General features: G+C 35.6%; 1 protein-coding gene across 1 annotated transcript in view; it reads left to right on the top strand.

Annotated features, from left to right (window-relative positions):
• The window catches only part of ME1 (malic enzyme 1), a gene marked incomplete at its 3' end in the record, with an annotated part of 200940 nt that overhangs the window by 45710 nt on the left and 141499 nt on the right, over positions 1-13731 (top strand). The window contains exons 2-3 of the mRNA XM_081998048.1: positions 2192-2325; positions 9965-10114. Coding sequence (XP_081854174.1) covers positions 2192-2325; positions 9965-10114 — 284 coding nt within the window. The remainder of the gene's footprint in view (positions 1-2191; positions 2326-9964; positions 10115-13731) is intronic.

Below are 13731 nucleotides of genomic sequence, written 5' to 3'. Positions count from 1 at the left end.
GCTGAAGACGCTCATGACACATCTGGCCACAGAAAATTCATGTAGGGACAAGAAAAAACAGGGCTTGTGTATACTTTTAGAAGCCTTTGAAATCTTGTGTTCATGGAAAACTATAGCAAAACAGTTGCTGATCTTTATTAAACTTGGTTTCCTTTCATTCTATATGTGGGAGAAGCATGTTCTGGAAATGTTTGATGTTCTGTAAACTGTTCATTGTGAAATTTTTCTCTTCCTTTTTTTGGGTCATCATTTCACTTAACGGTAACAACTTGATTAATGGCATTTTAGTGCAGATTGGTGGGGTTGCCTTAGTTGTGGTTTGTTTTTTTTTTTTACTTTTTTCAAGCAACAGTGACATAACCTCTTGAAAATTATTTAGGTTAAAAGTGGTGTAAGAAGTGTAGAGTAGTAAGAGACAGGAAGATTTCATAGTATACTTTTGTTCTGTAAGAATAAGTCCTGTGAGGTATTTCTGAAAAAAAATGAAGCCTGTCCAGGTACTCAAACTAGCTGGTATGAATTTATTCACGTATTACTCACTAGGTGTTGTACGAAAGGCAGTAACAGCATTGTGTAAAGAACTGTGAATTTGTTTTCTTGAAAGGGCAGGAGTAGTGCAAGCGTACACTGAAGGATGCCTTTTGTATTTGTGCTCTTGCTTTACCTGTTTTTTCCTGTCATTTTTTGACCCAGCTAAATCTAATGGTAGCATGAACAAAGAAATTTTAAAAGTATTTACAGAGGTAGTTGTGAAAGTATCCTAGTAGTATTTATTTTCCACAGGAGAGTAAATGCAGAAACATTACATTGCTCTTTTTTCCTCTTTCATACCTCCCAAGGTGTTTTCTCAAATATTTTTTTATAAGAAACGAAGTATTTTGTATATAGTTGTATGATAGATATAGAATATTGGACAACTGTCTAATGGCTTGTTTTTATATGTGTATACACACACACATCTTCTTGATAGAGTAATAAATGCTATCTAACCTCTAGTACATTAACTTTTGAATATGTTAAGCTATATGATAAATGTATCACAAAGATTATAGACATTTTTGGTGTTAACCTAAGAGAGACCTGAAAGACACTTGCAGACCTGCCAGTACTGATTCTGGAGTGGAAGCAGTGCAGGCGTGATGCTAAAGGAGAGATGTAACATGCCTATGGATTCAGTGGCTATAGTGTGAAACGAATGCAGAGATTTCATAGGTCATATATGGAAGAAACTCCTCTGACATTCCTTTTTATCCCCTAAAACTATCAAAGGTCTGATCCAGTCTGTCAGTCCTGCCTGGCTGTAGTTACCACAGCAAAATAAAACTTTAGCAGTCAGAGTGCTTGATACTCGTGTGCGAAACCCATGGCCATGTTTCTGCTCTAAAGGCCTCTTCTTTCTTACAATAGCTTGGGTAATTTCTGAAGATGCTTTAGACAGACGGACAGAACTCATTAAAAAACAGCTATCTGGCAGTTTCTGCCAATGCACAAGCTGGGTTTGAGTGTTAAGCATTCTGTGACTGTCCATATAACATGCTAAATACTTTTAAATCTCTTTTCTGGATGCAATAAGGAAATCCAGAAAGTCTGTACAGATTTTTCTTACTCTAACTGAATGTGAATTTGAAAAACAAAGTAAGTCTGCATTGAACTTGCAATGGCCATGTCTCTATTGACTGACTTCACTAGGTGCTAGACCAGGCTCTTTGACTATAAAATGATAGCGATGACTTTATTGTACCACTGAGTTCTGTTAAAAATTTGCATTGACATCTGAAATAACCAAGATCTTGAAAAATTTCCAGATATTAAAAGCATAATGTTTACACTGAAAATGAACATTATCCATACTTTGTGTTTAGAACATAGCCAAACAAATGAGTGAGTGAGAATATACTGCTGCTCTCTTCTTCAGCTGTAACTTAGTAATTTTGCAGGTAATAGTCTTGCAGTGTCAGAAGACTTAACTCATTCTGTGCTGGGATGTGCTTCAAATTGTACCGTACAGGCCTATTCTCTTATAGCTCCATAAAAACTTTTTCCAAAATCATTGCATAATTTTTAATTCTCTTTAATATTAAATAGTTTTTCCACTGCTGCCCTTACATGTGTTATATTTTTCTGCAGAATTTTCTTAAAAGGAGTATCTCTCATATATATGTATACATGTTTTTTATTTTTCTGTTTTCAGGGCATGGCTTTTACCTTGGAGGAGAGGCAACAGTTGAATATTCATGGATTGTTGCCGCCTTGCTTTCTTGGTCAAGATGCCCAGGTTTATAGTATTGTTAAGAAATTTGAAAGGCTCACATCTGACCTAGACAGGTAAAGTATGGCTGTGAAACTTTATCCTAGTTTTCATGAGTGCCTTTTTTTTTTATTTTTATGGTAGTACAGATGAAATTTTGTGGGGTTTTTTTGAGCTGTGGTGGTTGATGATTGGGTATCATTAAGCTAAATATATAATTTTGCTAGAATACTTTCCTCAAAAAATCAACTCCTAATTTTAAATTGTAATATTCCAGTGCTGTTCACATGAACTGATTGTTTCAATAACCAAATTGAAATGTGAACTCATGTGAAAATGAACTCATGTGAAACGAAAAGTCAGCGATGTGTTTACATGCATATCATAGAATCTTTGCGTTGGAAAGAACCTTTAAAGGTCATCTAGTCCAACCCCTCACTGCAGTGAACAGGGACACCTTCAACTAGACCAGGTTGCTCAGAGCCTCATCCAACCTGACCTGGAATGTTGCCAGGAATGGGGCATCTACCACCTCTCTGGGCAACCTGTGTGGGTTTCACCACCCTCAGCGTGAAAAATTTCTTCCTTTATATCCAGTCTAAATCTGCCCTCTTTTAGTTTAAAACCATTACCCCTTGTCCTATCGCTACAGGCCCTAAAGGCTAAAAAGTCGGTCCCCATCTTTCTTCTAAGCCCTCTTTAAGTACTGGAAGGCTGCAATGGATATGCATACATATGCATTAAAACAAATACATGAATTTATAAAATATTATGAAAATAATGTAGTGTTGTTGTGTTTGTTTTTTTTTTTTAAGAAAATAGATGGGGAGGGCTTTAAACATTTATCAATACTCAAATGTGTTTGTTTTTTCCACTAAGTGTTTATAGGCCTTAGAATAAAACACTATTCCTTTGTATTTTTCCCTGTGCCTTGCTTTTCTCTGTTGTGGTTTGTCTTGTTATCTGTGTGTAATACATGACTTTTAAATACCTGTCTGTTGGTGGCAAGGATTTTTTATAATTTGAAGTTACCACAACCTTTGTTTTTTATGGAGGCAGAATAGGATGAGCGTAGCCTTACTTGTAAGTAAAGAGCTCATGATTGTGGTAGCTTTTCTAAGTTAACTATCCTCCAGTGCTCTCAGGGAGAGCATTATCAGTTATCACAGAGTAGTAGCTTCCCAGGTTAGAATGTTTTAGTCTGAGTCTCTGCATGCAGTAAAGTGTAAAATTTCATGGAGACCCCTGCTTCAACCACTGGCGTTACCATAGGAGAAAACTTTCTCTGTCCTTCTGTCCCCATCTTCTCCTGAACTCTGCCTTGAAGTAGTAGTCCCTTCGTGGTACAGCTCGTTGTTTCATCTGTTCCAGGACATTTAAGACTTTAAGGCTGTTTCAGTTGTTTGTTTCTACTTGAGTTGCTGGAATTTCTATTCACCTGTCACTTAAAAGCAGGAAGAAAAAAGACCTTTTATCCCATTGTCATATGTGTGTCTTAACCAGCAAAGAAATTTTGCTTCTACTTCATGTCATAGGAGAAAAGCACTTGTGTTTCTTAAAACATCACAGATTGAAAGTTACAGGTCTAGCTATGTGAAATTCAAGAGAAGAATAGCAATATTTCCAAATCTTAATTCTTTTTTTTTTAGCAAAAATTGTGGATATTTAAATGGCTCTTCACCAAAATGAACAGTTTCTGCAGGAAAGGAAAAAAGAAATAATCTATGAGTTTTAAAGGACAGAGTATTAAAATTTGAATGCTGTGCCATTTGAACCACAATAAAACACTATGTACTGAAGTTTTGATCGCAGTGGGAATCATCAAATAAAAAAACCTATCTCTGAGTATTGTGGGAATACTTTGCAGAAAACTCGCTTTAGCATGTTAAAAGAAAGAAAAGAAAAATCTGTCTCTCTTGGGTGTGGGGGAGGCAAGGAACTTTTTTAAAAAAAGTACACTTAATCCACATACAATAGACACAAATTATACACAAGTATAAATAAATATAACTATGTTTACAAATAAATGTGAATGGTTTTCCAGAAGCCATTTGCTTCAGATATTTTTTTTTGTAAATCTGTCCCTGTTAAGTTTAATATCTGTATATAATTAATTAAACAAAATCTTAATATCATTATTTCCCACCTATGAGTCTTCTTTTGCATTTTCTCTTTTCCAAATAAATAGTTGGGTAAGGAAGAAATTTGTTTCCTGCTGTCGTAACCGGATATTCCTAAAACAGAAGCACAAACACCACTATGTTACACCTATGTGTCTTGAGCATTAGACTATAGTTGCCATTTTATACAATAAAGCCAGTTTTTAGTATAATGCCTTTTTTTTTATATAAAGGTTATATTGTACTGTGCAGCTTTGCAGTACAAATTTGTTGTTGTTAAGTAGGGTTTTAGTGATGTACTTCAGGTGAGAAAACTAGTTAGTCTTTGGTTCATAGAAATTACTTGAAACTATTAAAAGTGAGGCTTTTTTCTCATTAATGGGAACACTAGTCAAAATAGTTCAATTAAGAATTTAGTAATTAAGAAAAATTTAAGAAAAAAGTTAAAAGCTGTGTTTATTTTGCAGTCTTATTCTGTGGCATGTGGCAGTGGTATTTTCTCAGACGTAATTTTTGGTCCAGATATTTGTATCTTATCCTTCCCCTTATATTCTGAAAAAAAAGTGTGGCTCCATTTATGGCGCTGGATAAGGTGGGCTGGAGTCTCTATCCTTGGAGAAATTCAAAACCTGACTGAACATGGTCCTGGGCAACCTGCTCAATTTGACTCTGACCAGGGGATTGGATGAGGCAATCTCTAGAGGTCCCTTCCAACCTCAGCTGGTCTACGATTTCATAACACAGGTCCATAGCAGTTCAGAAGTTAGCTTTCAGGGGTAATGTTCGATCAAATGCAAATTTGTGTAAATTAAATCAGATTGGCCCTTAAGCACTTACAATTATATAAATCCACAGGTCCCCCCCAAGATGACATTGTTTCTTTAAGAAATCATATTTGTATTCTGTGTGAACACCCAGCAGGCATAAATTGACTATTCATGTCACGCTATGCTTTGACAAAAAAACCCTTTCCTCTTGTATTAGGGGGGGGCTATATTGCTGTAGTGTTTTCTCCAGTTTTTAGCAAAATAAAATAATTTGTGTGTTACATGTGTAGGTTTACATTTAAGACCACTGACTGAAAGACTTGGTAACATTTGCATGCAGAAGATACTTCCTTTGAAGATTATCAGCGGTGACATCTTGGGCTCCTTTGCAGAGATAAAACGCTTGTGTGAATTGAGTGTGCAAAACTTGCACGAGCAAAATGTGATTTGCAGCTGTGTTTATGTCAAGTGTCTGAAAATTTTATTGGAGTATGTCAATAGAGATCCTGCTCTTAGAACACGTGCATTACATGTGTGTGAGCTCAGGAGTATTTTTTTGAATTGAAAAAACCATTGTCCTTCAAGGCAATATGTGAACTCTGGTCTCCTGTACTCATACTAGTATTGAAACATTTTAAAGGGAAGAGTGACTGTGATCCTGCTGCAGATACTCCTTGAATACCTTCACTGATGGAGAATGATGGAAGACATTGACTATTTTAAGTGGAACCTGGAGGGACAAAAAAAAGTCTCAGTACTCCCTGTAAAGGCAGGTGCTCAAGGACAACTTTGTGAAAGAGCATGCGGCTATTGCCTTCTACTGAATGTAAATGTACTAATTACAGAAATAAAACATTTCTTCCAGTATGCATAGTCTTTGCTTCCATAGGAGCAGCGATTGAAAAGAGATAAAGGGAAGCTATTGTTTTCCTCCTAGAGGTAGGATTTGATAATGGGTGTATACCATTTTGTGTCCAAATATAAAAGATGAAATACAAACATTCGAATATTGCAGAGGTAGAAGGTGTTAAGTACCTGAGACAGAAGGGTGTTGTCTGATGAAACAATACTGTGTATGACAGCATCTTACACTGGCAGGATTGTAGCTTGCCCTGGTTTTGATTGGAAAGAGGGTGTGTGCAAATTCATAAAGTTAAGCTCATAGTACCGTGGCATGACACGTTTTGGCATGGCTGAAACTGCTTTGCTGACTTGCAGCGTGGAATTGCTGTGCTTTGAAGTACCAAGAGTTCATACAGAAAACGAATGTGAAACAGCAGCAAATACATTGCCTGGTAAGCTTGGCAACAAGGAGGCCAATAGCAGGAAATCATTCTATTCCTCTAACTTAATTTGGAAAAGCTGCGATGGATTCAGCAAGTAATTTGATCTTTTTTTACCCTGTATGTTCCTAATTGTCTGTCATCTTGCTCTGTATTGACACTGAAATCATTGGCCCTGACACAGACACATCTTCTGTCTGGGGCCTTTCTTTCTGCAAAGAGTCACACTGGTAAAATGTTTTGCTGGATGTGTGAACATTAGGAGAGGTGCCATCAGATCACTTTTCCTGAGAATGCTGTGTTTTCTTTTTTCTTAAAGTTTGCTGTCTTTCATAGCATCTCTACATAGATACTGATGATGCAAAGCCATGGAGCTAAGTATCTTACAGAGGTTATAAATAATAGTGTTTCTTCCACTTTCCTTTATTTGCTCTCATGTTTTGCAAGATAAAGAGCAAACAGGCTTTGGGCTGGGGTTTTTTTTTTTTTTACCATTCCATTTTGCCTTGTGAGATTCTTGCCAGGGATAGTAGGGCCAGCTATCCTAAGAAATTATGAGTAATTTTCTGGTAGTTATACCAGTTTCCTTTTGGATTTTGGATGATATTTGTTTTGTATCCTTTTGTTGCTACTATATTTAATTCCCTTTATAATAGCAGACTAGCATGAAAAGTTCTTAGGTGAAGTAAAGGCAAGGAGGAAAAGCGATGTACTGAAATTTGAATGCTTGGCAATCCCCTCGGTCTTAGTTGCCAGACCTTGGTTTTCCTCCTCTGAAACTCTTCCCTGAAATCTTCATTCAAAACTCCTTGTCTGAGGACAGATAATATTTTTCTCCCTTTTTATAGCACAAATGATTGTTCTCAGTGTTTTATTGCTTGTTTTCACTATGTTTTCAATTAAATATGGGCTTCAGTAAAAGATTCCATGAAATACTACTTTTTAAATATATTTTAAAACACAATGCTGAAAACTACTTCGTGTTTTTAGTTGTGTATATTACTTGGATGTTGCTAAAAGATGCGTACTTGTTGTCTAATGCATTATAACCAACACCACATTGAGGATGAAGCAATTTTGGTTTTCCCCTTAAGAAAGAATTTTTGAGAAAGCCGATACCCCTAAGCAAGTTACTGTGCTGAGAAAGAAGAGGTATTTTATATATGCTACTGAAAAGTAGACTTCTGAACAAAATTGCACTTCTCTAGAAATATTTTTCATTTTATAGTAGTATTTCTTATGCTGATTTGGATATGGCCAAGTATGTAATATTTGAAAATATGATTATACGTAGTATGCATTTATTATTTTTGCAATTTATTTAGCATATCCTGAATATAAAAGTGGCATGATAAATGTAAATAATAAAACCCCAATTTAATGCTATCAGACAATAAAAACAAAATGGAGAGTTTTAGCAAACAGTTTTTTGATTTAAAGACCTTGAGGAAGCCTTTTGCTAAACTTTTCATCTCTTTTATAAAAGATTCTTTTACCTCATTTAAAATCAAGGCTTGCTCTGAGTAATAAGAAAGGATGATGAAAAGGTATTTTAAAGTCTTGAATAGCCACATCTCATTTTAAACGAGAGCGATAGAAAAAAAGTATACTGGCAACTGCTTGAAAACATAACGATGGGGCGTGCATGAATGTTTGCAGTCTCCGGTATAGAGCAGGCTGGAGTACACATGATATTCGCTAACATCACTTTCAAGATCCTCTGGAAACAAAAGTATCTTCAAATGTATTCACAACTATATGTGAACGAGGTTGTATTTCAAGCTAAATGTTGGGATAATCATCCACAGTCGAAAGGTTTTAATAAAGAAAATGCTCCAAGAATTCAAGGACATTGAAAGACGCGCTGTATCATAATGAAATACTGGGAAAATGAAAGATTAGTAGGGAAATGTAATAATATGAAAGAAAATGAGTATGTATGTATATTTGTAGCTGAGAACTACAAGTGCAGGATATAATTTAGAGAACATTTGAAACTAATGTGTATGATGGAAGGTGGTTCAGGGTGCCTCATGGTGGTGGGATTCAGAGCACATCTTCAACTCCTTGGTTTCTAGCTCTTTATCTGTTCAGGCTCTAAAGCACCTTTGGTGACACAAGAGGAGGGACACTGTTTTGCCTCATTTCTGTCACTTCATTAGAGTCACCAGCTGCCAAACTGGCTGCACTAGCCTTGCTTCTAGTGCTTGTTAAAGGTTTATATAGCGGATTGGGAAAGAAAAGCTTCCCTGATATACAGGAATATATAAAGATAAGCTTGAATGAAATAAATGCAGATTTACTAAACTGTTCTTTGTTAGATAGTTACCGGACTATATTTGTGTGTTCCTATAGCATGAATTAGATTTTATTGGTGCATGTGATGCATGAGTATGCTGAAGGAAGATTCATGTGAATAACATTTAAACACAAACCTCTAGGCTTTTGGAATGAATGTATTGTATACATTTCCTCAACACTTGTGAAACAAAATGATACGCCTGTTAAACTTTTTGAGTATAAGTAATTAGTAATCCATTTTAAATTTAAAAAAACCAACAACCTACATAAATTGTATATGTAAATTAAGTTAAAGTTTTTACGTAAGCCTATTGGTAGAGAAGACTACTGAATTTTTAAAGTAATTCTTAATCTTACTAAAACAAGTGAATAGAGGGGTGAGCTTTAGGATCATCAAATTCCTAAATATTCAGTGTTCAAAAACTGACCGGAGTCATACTTGTGTGAACTAGTATAACCTGACATCACTCGTAGACTTGTATCATCTGTCATACTCGACATTGAAATTTGGCTTCATTGTTGGGATCTTGGAGCAGTAGTGTATTTATTCGATATTAGAGTGATGGTAGTCAAAAGTAGGTTAAGCTAAGCATAGACTTTTTTCACTCTCATGTCTCTGATTTTTTTTTTTTAATTTCCATTGGTTTTCATTTTCTTTTGATTTCCATTAGGAGATAAAACATTGCAGATTTTGTTACAAACATAGACTTCAGGGTCGAAAGGCATATGCGTGTGCTTTGTTTTTGAAAGCAGTATTCAGGTGAAGCATTTGTTTGAAGTATTAGTCTGGATTTAGGAGAAATTTCTATTGAGGCAAGAGTAGAAGCAGTTAACATTTTTTAATTTGAAGTTTTAGGCAAGAGAGTGAGCTTTGTAGAGAGAGTAAGTTTTGTTTAATGATGGTCTCATTTCAAATTGAACTGAAACGTAAAGATTAGGTTCTGACCAACCAAATATGCAGTTGCAGTGTTGTGTTTTATACCTGAGAGGCTTTAGCTTCCTGAGTATGTAGAGTATGTCAACCTTGTGATGGTTTCAGCTTCTCTCTGTCTCAACCAGTTTGTTATCCTTTGTGTCTGAAACATTGGTGCTATGAAGACAAGGAGGAATTTAAATACTCTAGATAAGAAGGAGGCTGTTGTAGAACAAACATAACGTTCATTAATTATCTAACCACCTTTTTATTTCTAAATTTTCTTTATACATTCACTTGATGTCTGTCTAATTACATTTAATTGTCCACAGATACATTCTACTAATGAGTCTTCAGGATCGAAATGAAAAGCTTTTCTATAAAGTGCTGACTTCTGACATTGAAAGGTTCATGCCTATTGTTTATACTCCCACTGTGGGACTGGCTTGCCAACAATATGGTTTAGCATTTCGGAGGCCAAGGTATGTAAGTTTATACTTCAAATAAAAGTAATTGTATCTTATTTTCCTCTTGGCATATTTCTGCAGGGGGTTATTAACATAGCTGAATGTAAGCCAAAGCTGCAATAATTGAGATAATTTAAAATACACTTTTAGTCTACATAGACAATAATTTGTATTGCATTAAGAGGGCAAATGGTTGTTCTAATTATGTTAAAACATGGGTACATTTTTAATCTCATTAACTGAATTCGATTTTCTTGGAATCCTAGCTGCGTGTTACAACACCAGAGAGGAATGGGTCCTTCGTCCTAGATTTGTCTTAGCAACCTGAAGTATATGGACTTCTACCTGTACAAATATTTATATTATAGATATTTTACACATATATAAAAATAATATGCATACAATCTAAGGATGCCTATATGTGCCTATACGTATATGTATCTATATGTACCTACAGATATCTTAAAAAAATCAATAATCATCAAAGTGTCTGTCTCTGCTTAATAATTTGTTGTTTCATAGGTTACTAGAGCGCTTTTATTTTGTATACAGTATCTGTATTTATGGAGTGATAAGGAAGTGGTATGAAAGAAGGACAGCTATTTCTCTCTCACGCTGCCCCTTGAACATCAGCCTACAGAGTTTGAGATTCATGGTGGTCGCTGTTTGAGAACCTTGTGTATACCAGTGCCTTCAAGCGCAAACTGGAACAACACTTTGGTGCCTTCTGTACAATTTTCTGGCAAAGGAAGAGATAGATGAGCTGTATGTGCATAGCTCTGTTAACAGAAATAGTTTTTTTTTTACATTGAGGCATTGATCGAAAATAAGAAGCTTGCAAGATTAAAGGGAACAAATGACTGTTCACAAAATTCTTCAGCAGGAGGTATTTGAGGGAAAGACTTATGGCTTCAAGGTTTTTTTTTTGTTAATGTAAAAATCATTTTGGCCTTGTGACTGACAGTGAGTCAGGACCATCTGGCCAACTGCGGAAAACAAGAATTCCCACTTCTATACACATTAAAAAGTTCAAAAAGACCTCAAGAATGCTTACTTAAACCTGTTTAATGATCTGTGGCTTTTAGGTGCCTCCCCTAGCAAAAGAAGTCACCTCCTTTTTTCCCCTCAGTATTTACCACCATGGTGATTTTATTGGTCTTCCAGGAAGTGCTAAATGTCTAGAAATCAAGTCTTTGCCTAAGCTGGTCTCACTGCCCCTTGTTTTGATATCCACTGCCTTATAGGATATTGCACAAGCAGCAGCTCTGTGCACGCGTGTACTTTTCACTTTCTCCCCAGACCCGTGGAGTGTCTGTGGAGAAATAAACCCCATTATATTCGACAACAGTTCAGCTGAGTGTTGGTTTGCAGCTGGTGAGGCACAGCTTGCAACAGCAACTGTAACAACCCACCAGCCCCTTCAGAGATTTTCAGACACCTGAATTCCATTCTTCAGTCTGAAGCACACTCAAGATTTGGGAGTTAGGGACAGGGAGAGGAAACTTTTGCCTTTTTTTTTTTTTCTTTTTTTTTTTTTTTTCTTTCCCTTCATTGGTGGAATTTTTGTCTGCAGAGGATTTCGAAAGATGCCCTAAATCTTTCTCCATCTAGCTGTTAAGACTAAAATCCTAGTTCACACTGCATCACTCATGAATAAATTTATGGATCTGTACAGTTAACTTTAAATGAATCACACTACTGCCATGCAGTTAGCACAGATATATCGGGAAACAAGAAGCTCTGAGTTCTCCATTATGCAACTAAGCCACTCTTCAGCCTCTCTTGTAGTGAGAATTGAGTAGACTGTAAGACTTCATGGATTTGTTTAAATCATTAATGTATGTCAGCACAAGCTTACATTTTATTTTCCTTTTAGTTTCAAATATGATATAAAAAGCTTTCAAAACAAGGCGTAATAGCAGTAATACATGCATTGTGTAGGCTTTGGAATAGCAGTCTGAACTTTCTCAACTCCAAAAATAACTGCAGTATAAAGCTCCTAGTGCATATAAATAGCATTGTACTAACTTTCTATGTTCCCTGTGGATTTTCCTCTGTTCTACTTTAAAAAGCCTGTTATTCTGGCACATGGATAGTGAACTTCCATTCTGATGATGTATTTAGGTATTCTGAATGGTGACAGTGATGATCCAAGTGCTCATTGAGCATCCTGATATTTGTGTGTTCTTAAAACTATGATTTTATTTACTGATATTGGAATGAAGTCTGATTTTTTTCTTCAAAAAAAGTGTTCCTTTCCTTATTGAAAGTGAGCAAATTCAAGGCAGATTATACTACTTCAATAATGTCTTTCCCTTATCATTTGACTTAAAAAACGTATAGCTTTGTAGGACATTCCATAATTTGGTATTTCACACTGTGTTTTTCACTGCAGTTGAGCTGCTAATGATGAATGATGTTTTAAACAGTATTCAATCATGTTTTAACTGATGTGTCTTTTGGTATTCAGTTGTATTCTTGAGCTACTGAAGTCAGCCTTGGCTATATTCAGCTGTCTGCTGCTTCTCCAACTACATGTGTGCTTTATACATGTGACTGACTGTCTGGGGAGATGTATAAGATATTTATAAAAGTCTGTTTTATTTCTAGTCCTGCTGGATTGTCTAAATAGTTTCAAATAAGTGTTTTAATGACTCATTTAAGTAAAGATGGCTGAAAAACATGTACAATCTTTTCTGCCTAATAATGATCTCATACATATTTTTTTCTTAAGAACAAAAGATCATTTGCCAAGTTGGTTGTTTACTGTTTCCCGTAAAATTCCCAACTGTTACGTTCTCGTTATCTCACTACCTGCTCTCATCTTCCCACACCACCCAGCTGATAGCAGTGTTGTTAGAGGTCTTGGAGGAAAGGACTGGAAAGCGTTTCCCCTTTGACAGACTCTTTGCTACTTAAGAAATACCTACGCTTTGTGATCTTCCACTGCACTCTGTTAGAGAGATCTGTTTTTTTCTAAGGAAAAAACCTTTTCTGAATTATTCCAAAACCAACTGTGCAAAGCAATCAATCAACTTCATTTGGTTTGAAATGATATTCTAGAGTGTGACTCATTTAGTGTTAAGCATTATGTACTGGCATCCCTCGTAAACGGCACCCTTCGTGAGTTGAACTCACTGGGAAGTAAAAATAAACATTTACTTTAACATACAGAAGGAGAAAAGGACTAAAAGCTATAAAATTAAGTCCAGTCTATACATTCTCATTTTTTTATTAGTTGATTTTTTTTCAGTTGTTACAATTCAGGGCAAACGTATGATCTTATCATACCTTAAAACAAAGGTCTTATCTGTAAGAACTGTGTGTATCTGTTTTATGCTGACTCATATCTAAATGCTGTCTTTACTGATAAATGAATGTTTTTCTTTCAGAATGCCTTTTTTTCAGAGTATGTTTATTACTGTCTCTTCCCACAGCTCAGAAAATGTTTGATCCTATTAGAAACAGACTCATTTATGTAGGTAAATAAGTTAAAAACTACCCAACTGCTGCAGATCGTATTTGTCACACTGGAAGTTGCAAGGCAATATCTTATTATTCAGTTTAAATCTGTAAGGGTTGGGGTTTTTTTTTATATTCAGTTAGATTTCTTTACGTTATGAAGTGAGTTT

Source organism: Phaethon aethereus, assembly GCF_964289735.1.
Source record: "Phaethon aethereus genome assembly, chromosome: 3".
NCBI classification, from domain to species: domain Eukaryota; kingdom Metazoa; phylum Chordata; class Aves; order Phaethontiformes; family Phaethontidae; genus Phaethon; species Phaethon aethereus.
The sequence above is the reverse complement of the archived record's forward strand: the minus strand, read 5'-3'. Positions and strand labels throughout refer to the sequence as shown.